The sequence below is a fragment of the Rhincodon typus genome, chromosome 3 (assembly GCF_021869965.1).
Source record: "Rhincodon typus isolate 14 chromosome 3, sRhiTyp1.1, whole genome shotgun sequence".
NCBI classification, from domain to species: Eukaryota; Metazoa; Chordata; class Chondrichthyes; order Orectolobiformes; family Rhincodontidae; genus Rhincodon; species Rhincodon typus.
In genome coordinates this window covers 81,855,059-81,874,907 of record NC_063334.1, presented here as the reverse complement: position 1 = coordinate 81,874,907, position 19,849 = coordinate 81,855,059, and the positions used below count along the sequence as shown (strand labels likewise).

At 42.5% G+C, this 19,849-nt stretch overlaps 1 protein-coding gene across 2 annotated transcripts in view; it reads right to left on the bottom strand.

Annotated features, from left to right (window-relative positions):
• Nucleotides 1-7,384: 7,384 nt before the first annotated feature.
• LOC125487471 (spermatogenesis-associated protein 9-like) overlaps nucleotides 7,385-19,849 on the bottom strand; it is a 29,918-nt gene continuing 17,453 nt past the window's right edge. For both annotated transcript variants that reach the window (XM_048619067.1, XM_048619064.1), the window contains 2 exons: nucleotides 7,775-7,870; nucleotides 7,385-7,682 (listed from right to left, as the gene is read on the bottom strand). In XM_048619067.1, coding sequence (XP_048475024.1) covers nucleotides 7,515-7,682; nucleotides 7,775-7,870 — 264 coding nt within the window. In that variant the 3' untranslated portion in view covers nucleotides 7,385-7,514. The remainder of the gene's footprint in view (nucleotides 7,683-7,774; nucleotides 7,871-19,849) is intronic.

The window sequence follows — 19,849 nt, the reverse complement described above, 5'->3', positions numbered from 1 at the left end:
CTTGTGGAATTGTGGTCCAAAAACTGACCCCAAAAAAGGTCACCACAAATGCCTCCGCAATCTCCTCAGCTTTCTCCTTCAGAATTCTGGGGTGTAGTCTATTCGGTCCAGGTGATTTCTCTACTTTATGCTTCAGCTTCCTCAGCATTTTCTCCATAGTGATGGCCATTCCACTCACTACTGCCCCTGACTATTTTGAAGTTCTGGTATGCTACTAGTGTCTTCCACCATGAAGACTGATGCAAAGTATCTATTCAGTTCCTCCATCATTTCTTAGTTCCCTTTTACTACTTCTCCAGCCTCATTTTCCAGTGGTTCAGTGTCCACTCTTGGCTCTCTTACCTTTTATAGACCTTAAAAACTCTTGCATTCTTCTTTTATATTACCCTAAATTACCCTTTTATTTCATCTTTTCCCCCCTTATTACTTTTTTAGTTGTCCTCTGCTGGTTTTTAAAGGCTTCCCAATCCTCTGGCATCCCACAAATTTTCACCTCATTGTATCCTTTCTCTTTTGCTTTTATGCTGTCCCTGACTTTCCTTCTCAGCCATGGTTGACTTATCATCCTCTTAGAATGTTTCTTCTTCCTTGGGATGAATTTCTGCTGTGCCTTCCAAATTATTCCTGTAAACCCCTGCCATTGCTGCTCCATCATCATCCTTGCAAGGCTCCCCTTCCAATCAACTCTGGCCAGACTTATTGAAATCCCCCATGATTATTGTAATAGTGCCTTTCTTACATGCCTTTTCTATCTCCTGACTTATTTTCTTCTCTACATCGTTAACACTGCTGGGAGGCCCTCTACATAACACTTACATCACCACCCCGAATGACTGTCTCTATCATGGTCCAAGGGTCAGTTTGCTCATCCTCCCTACAGCACCTGCCCTTGTCCACACAGGGAACAAGAATCTTAAACTAGTTAGACAAGTCTTGCATCTCTATTTGACTTAGTTCTTAATTTATTTTAAAAGGTTCCTGCTGGTCTTTCTGTTTGTAACCTGTAAATATTTTCCCTAATTACTTCAGTTCTAAAGTAACATATAATAAATAGTCAAATTAACATCTATTACCAACCAATAGACTTACTAATTTCCTGCGATATCACTTTGTTTTGTGTTAGTCCCTCGATTCTGGGCTTCAAACGCCAGGAAACAAATTGAATACTCGTGCACTTTACTTGTCATGAATGGAACCAATAACCAAAAAGAAACACGTTTGTTTAATATTATTTCAATTTTCCTCCACTTTGATCCCCACTCACAGGCAACTCATGTCTCTACTTGATCCGTGGTGTTTGGACTGAATATCAGCGGATTATTTAACTGGACTGTGATTTAGAGGTGATAACAACTTTGCGAGAAATCCTGATTTAAAATTATATTCTGTTGTCATTGTTACAGATGTGATGTTTGTGAGATTGTGTGTTTGTTTTAAATATACTTTTATTAGAAAGGGGTCATGTGACCTATTCTGAATCCTACAGACAGCAGCCTGGGTGAGTTGATTGTTCAAGGTTAATGGGCGGTGGACGGTGTGGAGCGGGGTCTGGGAGTGGTATCCGGTGTTGGATGTTCACACCAGTCGGTACTGAGCAGGGCATCACTGATAATGGAAGATAGACTGTTAGGGTTTTGTCTTGACACAATGTCCCATCCCACCTCTTGAGGAGTTGGTGAGATTTGCATCCCTGTCATTCATGGCAGTCCTGTGACCACTTAATGCTTCAACGGGCAACAGCAGTGTCTGGGACTGGCTAAGTGATGAGTAGGGCAGCTTCCATCGCATTGGCTGCGGTCAGGCAGGAAGGGGAAGGGTCTCAACCTATTGGAGCCCCCCAATCCCTTCTAAGACTGAAGCCCTCCTGAACAGCTTTTAAAACCATAGCCCCAACTCCACACCCCTCACTAGTGTCTGCCAGGCGACTCTGGCCAAACTCCCCTAACCTTCAAATCAGGGCTCAAAATTTTATTCCTCGGGATTTTCTATAATCCCGTCAGTGGCTACCACACAGTGCTGACATTGCTGGGATACTCAGGTTGGCTGGCAGCTCTCTAAGATGGAATATCCTCCCAGACGGAGGCAGATGTTCTGCTCTGAAATAATTAAGGCTGCTTGCAGCAAAACATCACTGCGGGCCAGTTGTATTTGGGGTGACCATATTGATTACTGACGCTTCAGTCAAGGGGTGGTCAGATAGTGATAATGGCACCTTGTAAAATCGACCCAAGTCTAAGCTAATTCTAGTCTAAAATGGGATGTGTTGGACCTGGCCTACTAGAGTCCCTAGGCTCAGAGTGACATCATGGTACATGAGGACATGAATGAAAGCATGTATTGGTTAACATAGAGCTCCTTAGGCAGTAATTACACCGAGAAATGTTAATACTTTAAACCCTCGCTGGCACAGTTTATGTAAACTTACGTTAGAATCAAAACTTGCCAGTGGCCATTTCCCAAAATTTGTACTAGAATCTCTCAATGCTACAACATAATTCCTTTCTTTCAGAATTGCTTGTCTGATAAAATTTAATGAGCTAAATAGTGTGCACTACTTCATTTTGTTAAAATTTGGCACATCAAATGTTTCTTCACATAAAGTACACAATTATGCTTAATTATCTCTGTCTTTACTCCATTCCCAATTGATTCTCTCTCCCGCTATGGCAGGCATGTTGTGCATAATTCCAATAAACAACAAAATTTTGTCTGAGGATTGAGCTCTGGCAAACTGTTAACCAGAGGCCGCAGAGAAATAGAGAGAAAGGGACAGGCTGCTGACATCGCTGCCTGGGGAGACGTTAGCCAGAAGCTGCAGAAAGATAAAGTGAAAGAGAGGGGTACCAGCTGCTGACATCACTAACAGGACGTTCTGAATGCAAAGTGCTGACACAAAGAAAGAAGCAGCTTGTGAGCTAAAAATGACCTGCTCCCAGGTGCTAGTTTAAGCCAATTTAAACCAGTTTGAATTAACAAAGTTCTGCAAAAAGTAAGAACAATGAGGTAATGCAAAAGCCTTATTTGGGTGAGAAATAATGAGATAATGCTACCTAAGTCTCTGGACCAGGGCCAATAAGGTAAAGGCACGCGATAAGTGAATTAGCCTGAGTCAACGGAAGAAGATAGCACAACTTTTTAGAGACAATAGAAAGAATAAAAAGAAGACCCTTGGAGGCACGCAGCCAGTGAAAACTCTGGAGACCAACCATCGCAGAAGCAAATCCTACGTAAAGGACGTGGTGACAACATCAAATGCAGCACCTGGCCAGCGTCAGCCCTTGTCACAACAAACAACAGCAGCGGCAGCTATCCTGATGGGGTATTAACTTTTATATTCTGTGACTACTTGGTAAGTGTCAGAGGACTCTAGTGGTTGTATAATTAGGTCCTAGTTCAGTTTGTGGGAAAATACATAAGATCTAGTTTTGTGATAAAAGCATTTAAGCAACATGTGTCTTGTTTAATACACCAGTAAAGTCATTTGTAAGGTTATGAGAATTGACACTTCTCTCCTGGTGTTCTTCGGGCTCCCAACAACATATATGGTGCCGTGACATGGATCTGAAGGTGGATCTCTCTGTTGAGTCAGCGGGAGACTTGAGTCAGACTGAATCAGCAGCATACAGACAGAATGAGAGCTTGGGGTTAATCCTTAGCCACCAGTATACAATGACAAATCAGGAGAGAATGGACTGCCCAGATTGGATGGGACTCCTCCAGAAATCCATAATAGGGAAGTGGCTGCCATACGGGGAATATGCAGGTCACACTAGTGACAAGGGAAGATGTTGGACAAGAAGTTTAAAACTGTTACAGAAGGTGGTGGCGACTGGCTGTTTAATGGAGGAATGGATAGAATGCCGACAGCTAGCCAAGTTAGAGAAGGTAGAGAGGGACAGACAAGAGGAAGGGAGTAAGAGACTTCGTGAGGAGGTAGACTGCCTTAGTGAAGAGGGAACCGGTCTGCAGGGACAGAGGAGTGCGGACTTGGTACATATGAATCAGTACCAGATGCAGTGCGAGAAGCTGGTTAGGGAAAGGAGTAAGCGAGAGGAAGAAGTCCAAACAGCTAAAGGTGAGGTGGAGGGATGGAAGCAAACATATAATGATTTAAAAGCTGCAATGAACGTGATCCAGAGAGCAGCTCAGAAGAGGAGTGCCGCGGATCACACAAAATGTCAGAGACAGATAGAGAAACTGCAAGGTCAGCTAGCTGCACAGACGGGCATAAAGTGTGCCTTCGCATCTGAAAGAAGTGAGGAAGGCAGCGAAGGGGACATAGATTGGGACGGTTTAGCGGTTAGGTACGGTTATGAAGACGGGGAGCCTCTACCGGAGGATTCACCACCAGCTTATGACCCAGGGTCGGAGACCCCATCAGCTCCAATCTTAATGGCCCCGCCATTGTAATCGCTAGAGGAGGATTACGGGCAGCTGGTCAGATGGTAGAGGGCGAGAGGGTAGTATATTTCATCCCACTGGGGATATAGAAGTTGAGGGAAATTGTGAAAAATATTGGGACATGTGCGTCCAGGATGTTCTTGGGGAGCTTTTCTGAGCAGTCGGTCACCAGAGGGAAATACGTGGTTTAGATGATGCTGAGGAAAGAAAATTAATAATAATGTGCTGCACCCACATGTACACTCTGCTTTACAAGAAGAGCAGAAAGTTGATAGAAGCACAACAGAGGTTTTAAAAGACCAGGTGTTAAATATCATGGGTGCTAACAGAGGGGACCTAGACCTCCGGCTTATTCGATGGTGGGAAGAGGTAGAGGGAATGTCTCGGGAACAGAGCGAACTCAACGCGGGGTGTCCACATGCTACAATTGTGGCCAAGAGGGATATTTTGCAAGAGAATGCCCGAATCCGGGACGTGAAAGTGGGGGGCGGGGGGGGGGGGCAGTGCCTACCCGTGGAAGGACTGAACAGTGTAATGTGACAGAGATACTACCATCTTTGGGGATGTACCCCGAAATGTAATGACAGTTGCAGGCCTCTCCATTATGGGTATGTGATGTGCGGTGGGATCAAATATGGAGACCCCTCGTGAATGATAGGGTTGGAGGCCGCCTTATCACATTCCTTTGGGACACTGTGGGATCCCGGACCACATGTACACAATGAAGCAGCAAAGTAAGGCTTATTTCAACACAAAAGCCAGCCCAATAGAATTGAGTCCCAGACAAAGTGTAATGATAAGAATACACCAGCCCACCTCATTCTTGAACCGAAAGTTCGCCGGTCCCTGTGAGATAGTAGATAAGGCTAGCCCATCTGTGTACAAGGTATTAATGATGCCAGGCAAGAGTAGCTGGTATCACATCAATCAGTTAAAGTTAGTAGAGAGAAACAAGCTAGCCACAATTATCATATGATGCTTGATGCTAATGATGCTCCAAGTTCTGAAGGTCAGAGAGAGCAAGAACAGGATCAGTTACAAATATCTGAAGTGATAACTGGAACGCGACCCAATATTGATCATCCACGATTAAAGGATAGCCAAGGAAAATGACGAAAGAAAAAGAGAAAGGATAGAGGAAGTAATTAGGTCAGACGAAACAGACAGTTAGAATCCACGACAGACTGGGACAGGAGACAGACGATCTGGCTCAGAGAATGTAGAACCTGAGCTTATAGTAGGGATAACAAAGAAACCGTAAATAAGAGCAGAAACTACATTTGTATGTTACAGGTCTAAACTAGGATGAGGGGGGTTATACATTTTGTCGCTATTGGGCTGATCATGTTTGAAACTATGGTTGAGCCAGCATCAGAGTCATCACAATGAGTGAATATGCTTTGAGCAGGGTCAATGCTGGAAAAATATCCCATAATTAAGAACAACTGTGCTCTGAAGCGCAAGATAATACGAACTAATAAAGCAAGCAGAGTGGACTTAAATTTGTATTACACTGAAGTGGATGGGTTGGCATGCACAGGAAAGGCACCTCTCCCTATGGCAGGCATGTTGTGCATATTTCCAAAAGACAACAAAGTTTTGTCTGAGGACTGAGCGCTGGCAAACTGTTAGCCAGAGGCTGCAGAGAGATAGAGAGAAAGGTACAAGCTGCTGACATCGCTGCCTGGGGAGACATTAGCCAGAAGCTACAGAAAGATAAAGAGAGAGAGAGGGGTATCAACCGTTGACATCGCTAACAGGACGTACTGAATGCAAAGGTGCTGACACAAAGAAAGAAGCAGCTTGTGAGCTAAAAATGACCTGCTCCCAGATGCTAGTTTGAGCCAATTTAAACCAGTTTGAATTAACAAAGTTCTGCAAGAAGTAAAAACAATGAAGTAATGCAAAAGCCTTATTTGGGTGAGAAATAATGAGATAATGCTACCTAAGTCTCTGGACCAGGGCCAATAAGGTAAAGGCACGCGATAAGTGAATTAGCCTGAGCCAACGGAAGAAGATAGCACAACTTTTTAGAGATAATAGAAAGAATAAAAAGAAGACCCTTGGGGGTACACAGCCAGCGAAAACTCTGGAGACCTACCATCGCAGGAGAAGACGCTACGTCAAGGACGTGGTGACAACATCAAATGCAGCATCTGGCCAGCGTCAGCCCTTGTCAGCAACAAACAACAGCAGCGGCAGCTATCCTGATGGAGTATTAACTTTTATATTCTGTGACTACTTGGTAAGTGTCAGAGGACTCTAGTGAGTGTATAATTAGGTTCTAGTTCAATTTGTGGGAAAAACATTTAAGCAACATGGGTCTTGTTTAATACACTAATAAAGTAATTTGTCAGGTTCTGAAAATTGACTCTTCTCCTCTCCGTATGAGCCGATAACCGGAGCCGGTGTTGTCTGGGCTCCCAGCAACGTATCCGACAACAGCACTTGATCACAGCTGAGTCTTGATGCTATTCTCAACTGAATTGAATCAGATAAAGGAAATTTGCCTAATCACATTATCCCTCCCCACCTTGAGCAGTGAGTCCAATCATAGTACTAGAGTCATTTATACAGTGCAGACCATGAATGTGGGAGCTTTTTTTTTGAGTAACTCAGCTTAGTTCCTCATCTGCCAAATTGAGAAAGAGGTTACATTTTTCCACGTGTATAATAAGTTTCAGTCTGATGCATTATGTAATGGAGACCCAGTGACTGCATTGGTTCAAGAAGACAGCTCACCACTACCTTCTCAAGAGGAACTAGATGAGCAATAAATGCTGCCTCAGCAAGTGATGCCTACATCCCATAAACAAAATATCAACATTCAAAAGTATATTCTGGAATGGTTATTTGTCCCTTGTGTATCCTTTTAAATAAAACTGAATAAAAATTCTTTAACCCAGCTTTACTTTTCTCGGTGCCAGTGACAAGCGGTGAAAACACTTAGATCTTACAATGCAGCCATGCAAGGAACATTACATTTAGAAATGAAGAGCTGATCCTTTGTGGTTCTTGGTCGTCTTCCTAGTTGGTATACTAAAGCAGTTGTAAGCAGCTCTATCATGTACATTTGTTGTTTTTCTCAACTATCATTAAGACCATGACATTGTTTAATGCTTTGGAACTATGTTGTTCTTTTCCAATGGAGATCCACACTTCGTTGTGTCGTGCTTTGAAATTGTACATTGATTGTCAATGCTGCTGTTCTTTGCCCGTTGTGTACGCTGAACCAAAGTAAAGTCCTTCAAAAGTCCCACTGCCATTTTGCTGTAGACTGCCTATGTGGAGATTGAGAAAGAAAAATACTTATTCAACTGAGTTAATTTATTGCAGTGTTGTTAAAAATGAACTTATTTAGTTGTTTACCTACCATGCAGATTATTGTTGCATAAGAAGCATACACTAAGTTATTGATGATTGCTCTTGCAGGAAATGACATTGCATTTAGTGGATGGCCCCTCTCCATCTTTACAAAAAAGAGAAAGAAAGCATATTAATGGCAGAAGCAAAGGTATACAGTTTGAAAATGGCAATCAGAAGGTCAAGTGTCTTTAGTGAAGGTTTGTTATTTGCATAAGATGTATCCTTTCAACACCCTGCTGTAGGAGGTTGCTAAGGCAGAACATTAGAACATAAATGTAAAGCTAAATCCTTTGATTAGCTTCTGCATGGTACACTAATTAGTAAAGTTAGATCACATGGGATTCAGGGAGAGCTTGCCAGTTGGATACAAAATTGGCTTTATGGTAGGTGACAGAGAGTGGTGGTGGAGGGTTGTTTTTTGGACGGGAGGGCTATGACCAGCGGTTTTTCACAAGGATCGGTACTAGGTCCATGTTTGTTTGTCATTTATATAAACGATTTGGATGAGAATATAGGAGGCATGATTAGTAAGCTAGTGGATGACACCAACATTTGTGGTATAGTGGACAGTGAAGTACGTTATTTAATATTACAAAGACATCTTGATCAGTTGGGTAGATGTGCTGAGGTGTGGCAGATGGACTTTAATTTGGATAAATGCAAGGTTTTACATTTTGGTAAAACAAACAAGGGCAGGACTTATAGAAATAATGGTTGGGCCTTGGATAGCGTTGTAGAACAGAGAGACCTATGGGTTTGGATACATAATTCTTAGAAATTTGTATCACAGGTAGACAAGGTGGTTAAGATGTTTAGCACATTTGTCTTCATTGTTCAGACCTTTGAGTACAGGACTTGGGACATCATGTTGAAGTTGTACAGGACATTGGCAAGGCCTGTTCTGGAGTATTGTGTGCGGTTCTGGTCGCCTTGCTATAGGAAGGATATTATTAAACTAGAAAGGGTTCAGAAAAGTTTTACAAGAATGTTGCCAGGAGTGGATGGTTAGAGTTATAAAAATAGTTTGGATAGGCTGGGACTGTTTTCGCTAGAGTGTTGGAGGTTGATGGGTGACCTTATTAGAGGTTTATAAAGTCATGATGGGGCATAGATAACATGAATAGCAAGGGCCCTTTCCCTGGGATGGGAGAGTTCAAAACTAGGGGGAAACTTTTTAAGGTGAGAGAAGAAAGTTTTAAAAAGGACATGAGGGGTGACATTTTTACACAGAGAGTGGTTTGTATGTGGAATGAACTGCCACAAAAGTGGGGGATGGAGGTACAGCTACAACATTTAAAAGATATTTGGATAAGTACATGAATAAGAAAGGTTTAGACGAATATGGGCAAAAGCAGGCAAGTGGGACTAGTTTAGTTTGGGACCGTTGTCAGCATGGAATAGTTGGACCAAAGGGTCTGTGTCCATGCTATATGACTCTATGACTAATAAACTTCATATTTTTGTCTAATATGATTTTCAATATTGCTCTCAAGGACAAAACGGAATAGAGATTTTTTATTTGATTTCTGACTAAACTGTCAGGATGTACAATTTATAATGCAGTTAGGTTTGTCATTCATTATGACTTTTCATTTAAATTTTTTAAAAATCTGTACATTTTCTGTGCATGATTTTATGTTATGCTTACTAACACAAAATTTTATCCCTACCTTGGATACCCCTCAGCAGAGTCCATGCCTGCCCTTTATACCTCACCGCAACTGGACATACCAACTTCCAATGTTTCTCTGGTTCCTTTATGGGTCAGAGAAGCAGAAATTTCCAATGCTGAAGTGCGTGCCTCCAGCTGTGCCTTCTCTAACATGTTGGGAGACATAATTAGCTCTTGGAAGCTGCATCGTGTAAAAGGTCAAAGGTCCCAATTGTATTTGGGACCCAAATACAACAATAAAGAAAACCTATAGCTTATAATCATTTTCTGCTTCTAGCAATTCTGTCTCATACTGCTGTGATTCTACATTGGATAACAGTATCCCTTAAGGGATAAGATTGGGCTGGACTGGTGGGAGTCCCTCATCATTTTTCAGTGGAAGCTCTGGTACTATTACATTCCAATCAAGAGCACTTACCTGAGCAGCCCACAGCCTTTGGACTGATTAAGCCCGAGTGGGTTGGAAATCATTCCCTCAAGTGCTGGTGGCCAATCAAAGGCCAGAACTGGTGGCTGCTGCCAGTATTATAATGGGGCCTTCACCAGCGATTCCCACTGGATCTCCAAAGGGAGGGAATGGATGGAATGAAGTTCCCAGGGAGGGGATTGCCAATGGTATGGGCACATCTGAAGCAAGGACAGGGGTTTGCATTCTGTAGGGTCCCCCTTCCTTAATGCTAAGCCCCCCTAATCAGGCACAGAGAACCGGTGAATGCAGGACTACCTCTTCGCAGGTCACTGTCTTGCCTGACAGGGTTTACTGAGAGGCCTCCCTGACTGGCAATGGGTGAATGGTGGCATTTATTCTTCCCAATTGGCCCAATTGGAAGGTTGCCTACATGATCCCCCTGAGACTTGATCAGGGGAAGACTGTCACATGTTATCCCCAGGGAGGGAGCATGGAAATCACCCCCATTAATTTGATTATATACTGTACCAAAGCTTACTGATTTGAATTTATTGATGGAAACCTTCCAGGACAAAAATATATCATTGAGACTAAAGCGATGGCAGAGTGTGAGTTTGGCCAATGGGTTCTAGTTACTATGGATACAGGTGAGCTGGTGAAATAACTAAGCTAGATGGTTTTAAATGTTCCACAATTCATTTGGGCTTGGTAGTATAAACTGATGAGAATGTAAGGTGTAAGGTTAGCAAGCCACGGACAAGAGCTCACAGTGGCAGATCAAGGACTTGCTCCTCTCTTACAAACTTGAATTTAAAGTGGTAGCACCATTCTCTAAGAAACTGGGAGTATCATTGGATGGCATTGGGTAGAGTTCCAACATTAAACCATCTGCACATCTTTGGACTGCAGGAGGTAATCCACGCAGACACAGACAGAATATACAAACCCCACACAGGCAGTTGCCTGAGTTGGAATTGAACCCAGGTCTCTGATGTTATGAGGCAGCAGTGCTAACCACTGTACTACTGTGCTGCTCAAATCATATTACCATGTTATAATGTCTCTAGTACTTAAAAAGAGAGGCTCATAAATATCATCTTGATATGATATGAAAATGTTAGTTACGTCACATATTTTGGGGCCAGGATTTCACATGTAATGTGGAGATTGATCAGAATAACTCACTTTATAATCTCTTGATAAGCCTGAAGCAGTTACATTGGTTTTCCATCCTAAAATATATTCTGCTGAATTTCCTGCTCCTAATGGTGCAGGAGGGTGAGCTTTAGATTTCTGGGACACAGAGCCTGGCTCTTGGGGAGATGGCATGTGTACAAGCCAGAGAAGTTGCACATGAATAGATCCTTTCCCTTTGTTTGTGGTCCATAGACTAATCTGAGCAATGTAATTTTACCTTTTTTTATTCCTTAGCTACACTTCCTCCTTTCCTTCCTTTCTATTTTTCTTGAACAACTTATTCCCAGGAATACTTAACACCTGGTCTTCCCCTTCCTTTTTTTTTTAATTTGCTCATGGGACATTGGCATCACTGGCTGGCCAGCATGTACTGCCTGTTCCGCATTGCCCTGGAGAAAGTGGCGGTGAGCTGATTCTTGAACCACTGCAGTCCATGTGCTTTAGGGAGGGAATTCCAGGATTTTCACCAGTGACAAAGAAGGGACAGTGATATACTTCCAAGTCAGGAAGGTGAGTGGCTTGGTAGGGAAATTGCAGGTGGTGGTGATCTCATGTATCTGCTGCCCTCGTCAAGATGGAAGTGGTTGAGGTTTGGAAAGTGCTGTCTAAGGACCGTTGGTGAATTTCTGCTGTTCGTATTGTACATATTACACATTGCTGCTACTGAGCACTGTAGCAGAGGTAATGAATGTTTGTCGATGTGGTGCCAAACAACGGGGCTATTCTGTCATGAATGGTGTCAAGCTTCTTGAGGGTTATTAGAGCTGCAATTATCCAGGCAAATAGGAAGTATTCCATCACACTCTTGACTTGTGCCCTATAAAGGCTGGACAGGCTTTGGGGAGTTAGGAGGAGAGCTACTCGCCGCAGTATTCCTAGTCTCTGACCTGCTCTTGTAGCCACTGTGTTTATGTGGCAAGTCCAGTTGAGTTTCTAGTCAATGGTAACCCAAAGAATGTTAATAGTTGGATATACAGTGATAGTAACACATTGAATGTCAAGGGGTGGTGATTATATTGTCTCTTGTTTGAGATGGTCATTGCCTGGCATTTGTGTGATGCGAATATTACTTGCCACTTGTCAGCCCAAGTCTAGATAGTGTCCAGATCTTGTAGCATTTGAACATGGACTGCTTCACCATCTGAGCAGTTGCAAATTATGCTGAATATTGTGCAATTATTGGTGAACATCCCCACTTCTGACCTTATGATGGAGGGAAGGTCATTGATGAAGCAGCTGAAGATATTTGGGCCTAGAACACTACCCTGAGGAACTCCTGCAGAGATGTCCTGGAGGTGAGATGAATAACTTCCAACAACCACAACCATTTTCCTATGTGCTAGATATGACTCCAACCAGCAGACAGTTTGCTCCCTGATACCCAATAATTCCCGTTTTGCTAGGGCTCCTTGATGTCACATTTGGTTAAATGCGGTCTTAATGTCAAAGACTGTCACTGTCACCTCATTTCTGGAATGCAGCTGTTTTTCCTATGTTTGAATGAGGTCAGGAGCTGAGTAGCCCTGGTGGAATGCAATCTGGGCGTCACTGAGCAGGTTATTGTTGAGCAGGTGCTGCTTGATAGCGCTGTTGTTGACACCGTCTATCACTTTACTGATGATTGAGAGTAGGCTGATGAGGCAATTATTGGCTGATTTGGATTTGTCCTGCTTTTTGGGTACAGGACATACATGGACAAATTTAAGCATTGTTGGGTTGATGCCAGTGTTGTAACTGTACTGGAAGAACTTGGCTAGGGGAGCAGAAAGTTCGAGAGCACAAGTCTTCAGTACTATTGTTGGAATGTTATCAGGGTCCATAGCCTTTGCAATATCCAGTGCCTCCAACTGTTTCTTGATATCACGTGGAGTGAATCAAATTGGCTGAAGACTGGTATCTGTAATGCTGGGGAGCAGTGGAGGAGGCCGAGGTGGATCATCCACTCGGCACTTCTGGCTGCAGATTATTGTGAATGCTTCAGCCTTATCTTTTGCATTGATGTGCTGGACTGTTCCATGATTGAGGATGGGGATATTACGTAGAATCATAGAATCCCTACAGTGCAGCAAGAGGCCATTTGGCCCATTAAACCTACACCAATTCTCCACTGCTGCCTCACAGTGCCAGGGACCCTGGGTCATGGTGGGATGCTCTTTGGTGGATTGGTGCAGACTTAATAGGCCAAATGGCCTCTTGCTGCACTGTAGGAATTCTATTATTCTACATAATATCCTCATCTTCAATCATGGAAGAGCCCAGCGCATCAGTGCAAAAGGTAAGGCTGAAGCTAAGGCTAAGTCCCTGGCACTGTGAGGCCATTGAGCAGTGGTTAGCACTGTTGCCTTAGAGTGCCAGGGACCAAGCTTGGGTGACTGTCTGTGGAGTTTGCACATTCTCCCCGTGTCGGGTTTCTGCCGGGTGGTCTGGTTTCCTCCCATAGTCCAAAGATGTGCAGACTAGGTGGATTAGCCATATTTGTGGAGTCTCCTCCTCCAGTGAGTTGTTTGCTTGTCCACAACTATTCACAACTTGATGTGGCAGGACTGCAGAGCTTCGATCTAATTCATTGGTTGTGAGATCACTTAGTTCTGTCTATCACTTTCTGCTTATGCTGTTTGGCTTGCAAGTATTCCTGTTTGGTGGCTTCACCAGGTTGACTCCAAATTTTCAGGTATGCCTGGTGCTACTCTTGACATTCTCTCCTGCCCTTCCCATTAAACCAGGATTGATCCCTGGCTTGTTGGTAATAGTTGAGTGAGGCATATACTGGGCCATGAGGTTGCAGATTGTACTGGAGTACAGTTCTGCTGCTGTTGAAGTGTCTCATAGATGCCCAGTCTTAAGATCTAGATCTATTTGAAGTCTGTCCCAATTAGCACGGTGATAGTGCCACACAAAACGCTGGAGGTATTCTCAATGTGAAGGCGGGACTTCATCTCCACAAGGACTGCGTGGTGCTCACTGTACCAATACTGTTATGGACAGATGCAACTGCAACTGGCAGATTAATAAGGATGAGGTCAAGTATATTTTTCCCTGTTGTTGGTTCCCTCACCACCTGCCGCAGACCCAGTCTAGCAGCTATGTCCTTTAGGACCCGACCAGCTTGATCAGTTGTACTGCTGCTGAGCCACTCTTTGGTGGTGGACATTGAGTATATTTTGCACCTTTGCCACCCTCAGTGCTTCCTCCAAGCATTGTTCAACGTGGTGGCGCACTGATTCATCAGCTGAGGAAGGTTGGTAATGAAAACCAGCAGGAGGTTTCCTTGCTCATGTTTAACTTGACACCATGAGATTTCATGGTCCAGAGTCAATGCTGAGGACTCTCAGGGCAACTCCCTCCTGACTGTATTCCACTGTACTGCCACGTCTACTGAGTCTGTCCTGCTGGTGGGACAGGACATATCCAAGGATGGTGATGGTAGTGTCTGGCAAATTATCTGTAAGGTGTGATTTCATGAATTTTACTATGTCAATCTATTGCTTGAATAGTCTTTGAGGAAGCTCTTCCAATTTTGGTACTAGCCCCCAGACGTTAGTAAGGAGGACTTTGTAGGGTTGACAGGGCTGTTTCTGCCATTGTCTTTTCCGGTGCCTAAGTTGATGCTAGATGGTCTGTCCGGTTTCATGTCTTTGTTGAGACTTCATAGTTGATACAACTGATGGCTTGCTAGGCCATTGCAGAGAGCAGTTGAGAGTCAACCACATTGCTCTGGGTCTGGAAAAACTTGTAGACCAGACCAGGTGAAGATGTAAGATTTCCTTTCCTGAAAGGCATTATTGAGCCAGATGGGTTTCTCTGACAATCGATAACAGTTTCATGGTCATCAATAAATACTTCATTTCCAATTTTTAAAATGTTGAATTCAAATTCCACCATCTGCTATGGTGCAATTCAACCCTGAGTCCCCAGAACATTAGCTGACTTTCTGGATTAATAGTCTAGCAATAATACCACTAAGCCATTGCCTCCCCTTGAGTCTTCCTTCACCTTCTGTGTATTTACGTACATGGATGTTATCTCTGTTTTGGACTTCATTTCTTTATTCTTTACTCTGGCCTCACCTATTAACTTACCGTTGGCTCTGATAATGCCACCTGCACCTCCGAGTATTTTGTGAGCCCTGGTATGCTGCTTAACTATTCTTCCTTGGTTCTCACACCTCTGTCAAATTAGGTTAAAGCCCTCTCAAAAGCACTTGTAAAACAACCTGCAGGTCTAAGTCACTGCACCTGAAACATTAACTCTGATTTCTCTTCACCGATGCTGCCATACCTGCTGAGATTTTTAAGCAATTTCTGTCTTTGTTTTAGATTTCCATCATCCGCAGTTCTTTCAGGTGTTTTCACAGAGCTGAGCAGAATTGATTGGAATAAGAGGTTGTCAGGAAAAACAGTAACTGAAACAACGGGCCACTTTCAAAGAGCAGATAGTTCAGGTACAATTGAGGTATATTCCCTCAAATGGGAAAGGTAGGTCAAACAAATCCAGCATCCCCTGGATGACAAAGGCATTAGAAAGTAGAAGGAAAGGGTCTGCTTATGACAGATGCAAGGCAGAAAATACATTTGAGAACCAAGAGGAATATCAAAGATTTAGATGGGTGACAAAACAAATAAGGGAATGGAAAGAGGAATTATGAGAAAAGTGTAGCAGTTAACTTAAGGGGAATCCCAAAGTCTTCTATAGGGATACAAATAGCAAAAGACTGGCTAATGCAGGAGAAGAGTCATTTAGAGGTTAACGAGGGGATGGATGCAGAAAGTATATGATGAGTTAAATTAATACTTTGCATCTGTCTTTATAGAAGAAGAAATTTCTGCCCAGGCCATTGTGAAAGAGGAGGAAACTCTGTCACTAGTTGTGTTCAAAATTAGTCAGGAAGAAGTCTTGGATAGACTGTGGTGATTAAAGTTGACAGGGCATTGGGACTGTATGAGATACATCCAAGAAATTTGAAGGAAGTGAGAGTAGAAATTAGGGGGGCACTGGTCATAATCTTTTAGTCTTCCCTGGACTTGGGGCAGCAGGGTGTGCCAAAATGAAATGTGCTGCCTGGAAATATAGTGGAGGCAGCTTCAACTTAATCATTCAAGATGGCATTGGATGATTACTTGGATAGAAATAGTGTGCAAAGGTGTTGATGCTAGTTTTAAGAACTGCTATGGGCACATCGGGCCGATTGGCTTATTCTGCACCGTAACAGTTTCGTGATTCTGAAATTTATCGACTGTCTTCTCCTGTTCTTCAGTTCTGTGCCCAAAGACAGATCCATCTCAGCACAGATTGGGCAAGTAAAAAGCTCTGAACCCATCCCCGCCAAAACCAGAATTGTGTCCAATGCTCTTTGTATCAATCTGATTTACACTATCCCTCCAGCTAACTGAACCAACTTTTTTGTGCATATTGTAGCTGAGCATAGTGATGGTTGAGATTCCGATTTTCTTCCCATTACATAGTTGGCCATTCTTACTGTCAAATTGGAATAATGTATAAGTTGATACTCAACCTGTTTTTGGTTATGTTATGAACCTACTTTCCTTGTCCATCAAGTCCTTAAATAGAATGTGAACCCAGATCATCTGGCTCACAGGCAGGGATATTCTCCATTTTGCTAGAAGATCTCCTTACTGTCTCCTTAACAACCTCAGTTGAGTAAATTATAATGAGGCCTGGTGGCACTGTATTTCCTACTTTTGCACTTGCAAAGCACCGTCAATTGTAAGCTACAACTTGGTCAGGATAAACTGGGACAGGCAGAAATAAAGATATCTGAACCCAAGAGTATGCAGAGCCTCATTCATCGTTCTGCAGGTGGGAACATCTCACTGAAGTCATTTTCTACTCATGATGCCACACCATTATAGACTTGGTAGTGACCTCATCCAAACAGGCCAAACTTTCACCCTCCTCACCCTTTCCTCCTCACATGGCTTCCCCACTTGCACAATCTGGCCATATTCTCAGGAATGGAATTACATTTACCAATGAGCATGCTGTAATTATGGAAGGGCAACAGAGATGGAATCAGTGAGCGTCAAGTACTATTAAAGAAAAGCACCAGTTTTATCTGCCCCATCCCTCCAACCGCAACAAGGCTTTGGGAAGACTTGCATATATGTTATGTGTATTTTACTAAAGAAGCAATACAGAAACTCTGCCCCCTGTTACATGGCAACCTGCAACATTGGCGATCTACCTGTGGTAATCTTGATGTAATTATGAAGCCTCCCTGCCACACACTCAATCTTTAAAGGACAAGCTCCTTCCAGGCAACCTAAGGTAATGTCTGGAATATCATTCAGGAAGCCAAATTATTATCTATTCACTGTGCGCATGTTTACATCTGAGAGCCACCTGGTCAGCCAGAACCATGTAATAACTGCAGTGCACAGCCTCTAAATAGACATGACACAAAGCACCTTGTCATGAGCTTACTCAATATCAAACATCCTCCTTACTTTGGTGGATTGTGATAGATTGTAAATAATTTGAGACATTTATCACCTTCTGCCCATCATCAAAGAAGCAGTGAGATAAAACTGTCCATTTTAATGTGTTTGCTGGCTTTCACAAAGTTTCGGAGGGAATTAACAGTATCAATAATACTTTGTAAACTCCAACATAAAAACCGTTCGAGAGTTTAATTAGGATGACATTGGTTGTTAAGTGGCAAGCAACATTTATATTAGTGTTGGGCAGTGACTAACTCCAACAAATTAATTTAAACAGCTCTCTTTGCCTTTCAATGCCATTATCATCACTGAAGTTTCCCTCATCAACGTCATTACCATGGCCAAGAATACAGCTGGATGTGAAAGCTATGGTTGCTAGAGCATATCAGAACTTCTGTATTCTGTGGTGATCTGTTCTCATCACTTCTAAATAGTTACCACTATCTCTGCAAAATATGTCTGGAATGTCTGTACTGTAGCAACTAGACAAAAAATGGGAAGGGAGTGAGTGCAGCCAGTAAATAAGGTGAAGGGGTTTTGGAAAGAAGGGTTGCAACGCAAGAGAATAGGGGATGGGGGAACCGAGTTGCTGTATGATTGAAGGGGTGGGTGGGGGAATGGAGGGGCTTTTGGGAATAGAGGCTGTTGCGTTTGTGGGGTGAGTGTGTGTGTAGGAGTGTGTGTGTATAGAGGTATGTGTAAGAGAGGGGGGAAGGGAAAGGTGGTTACAATGTGGGCACTGGAAGTGAAAGGGAGGCTCTTGACAGAATTCTCTTGTCAAGAGGGAATATGCGAAGTTTGGCTGAAATCAACATGTGTAAAACTGCTATTATCTTATAAAAACTGAAAGAACTGTGGATGCTGTAAATCAGCAACAAAAACAAAAGTTGCTGGAAAAGCAGTTCTAAGGAAGGCTGAACGGACCAGAAACGTTAACTTAGATTTCTCTTCACAGATGCTGCCAGACCTGCTGAGCTTTTCCAACAGCTTTTGTTTTTGTTTCTGATTTACAGCATTGAATTGAAAATTAACAGTCGCCAACAAAACAAAATTGACATCTAAAGCAGCATAGTAACATACATAATTCATGTTCATATAAATATGAAAACCTGAGTTTAAATTATGCTGTACATAAGATAATAGCAGAAACAAAAACAGACGTTGTTGGAAAAGATCAGCAGGTCTGGCAGCATCAGTGAAGAGAAATCTAAGTTAACATTTCTGGTCCCGTGAGCCTTCCTTAGAACTGCTGAGCTTTTCCAACAACGTCTGTTTTTGTTTCTGCTATTAGCTTATGTACAGCATAATTTAAACTCAGGTTTTCATATTTATATGAACATGAATTATGTATGTTACTATGCTGCTTTAGATGTCAATTTTGTTTTGTTGGTGACTGTTAATTTTCAAGAGTTAAAATGGGGTCATATTGGAAATAGTCTGTAAACTGTTGGTTAAATTATAAGGATAGGTCACTTAAACCTAATGAATATTCTCTTGAATAGAAAAGATTGAGGGCTAATCTAATCAAGACGCTTAAAATGTTATAAATATTTGGTAGGGTACATGTGGAGAAATTAATTTCCCTCATGGGGGTAGTGAAGTGTAATGGGAAATAATATTAAAGCAAAAGGTGGATCGTTCAGGAACTTCTGCACAAAAGCAGCAGAAATCTGGAACTCTATCCCCCAGAAGGTTGTGGGTGCTTGGGCAGTTGAAAGATTAAACATGGAGATTGATAATTAGATCAATGTATTAAGAAATGTAGATAAACCATATGTTAATAAAATGAAAAGGCAACCTTGAGGTGTTGAATGACCTGTTCTTTATCTATCCAGGCCAATATTTATCATTCATATAATGTAAAATAGAGCATCTGATCATTTGTCTCACTGTTCTTTGCAAAACCTTGCTGTACACAAATTGTCAACAATGTTTGCCTGCATTACAAACATAACTGTTTCAAACATACTTCCATTGTTTATAGAGTACTTTGGGATGCCCTAATGTTGTAAAGAGTACTGAATAGTGCTTGTTCTTCCTTCTTTTGGCTGTTGCTGGTTTTGCTACCAAAATAGATTTTAGACTCTGCTCTTTATGCATGGAATCATAGAAAGTAAGAGCTGGAGCAGGCCATTTGGCTCCACCATTCATTATGATTCCATGCATTCCAGCAAATTATACCCATCTGACATGGGATTTCTACCAATTACTATTCCAATTGATCTGTTAGCAAACTGACATAGGAAAATATTGTGTAAAGACTACTGAAGACCATTGTCATAAAAGCAGTGCAATGTACTGTGTGGTAAATCGCTGTCTTAATGTTGACGCAAGTTCATTTCTGAG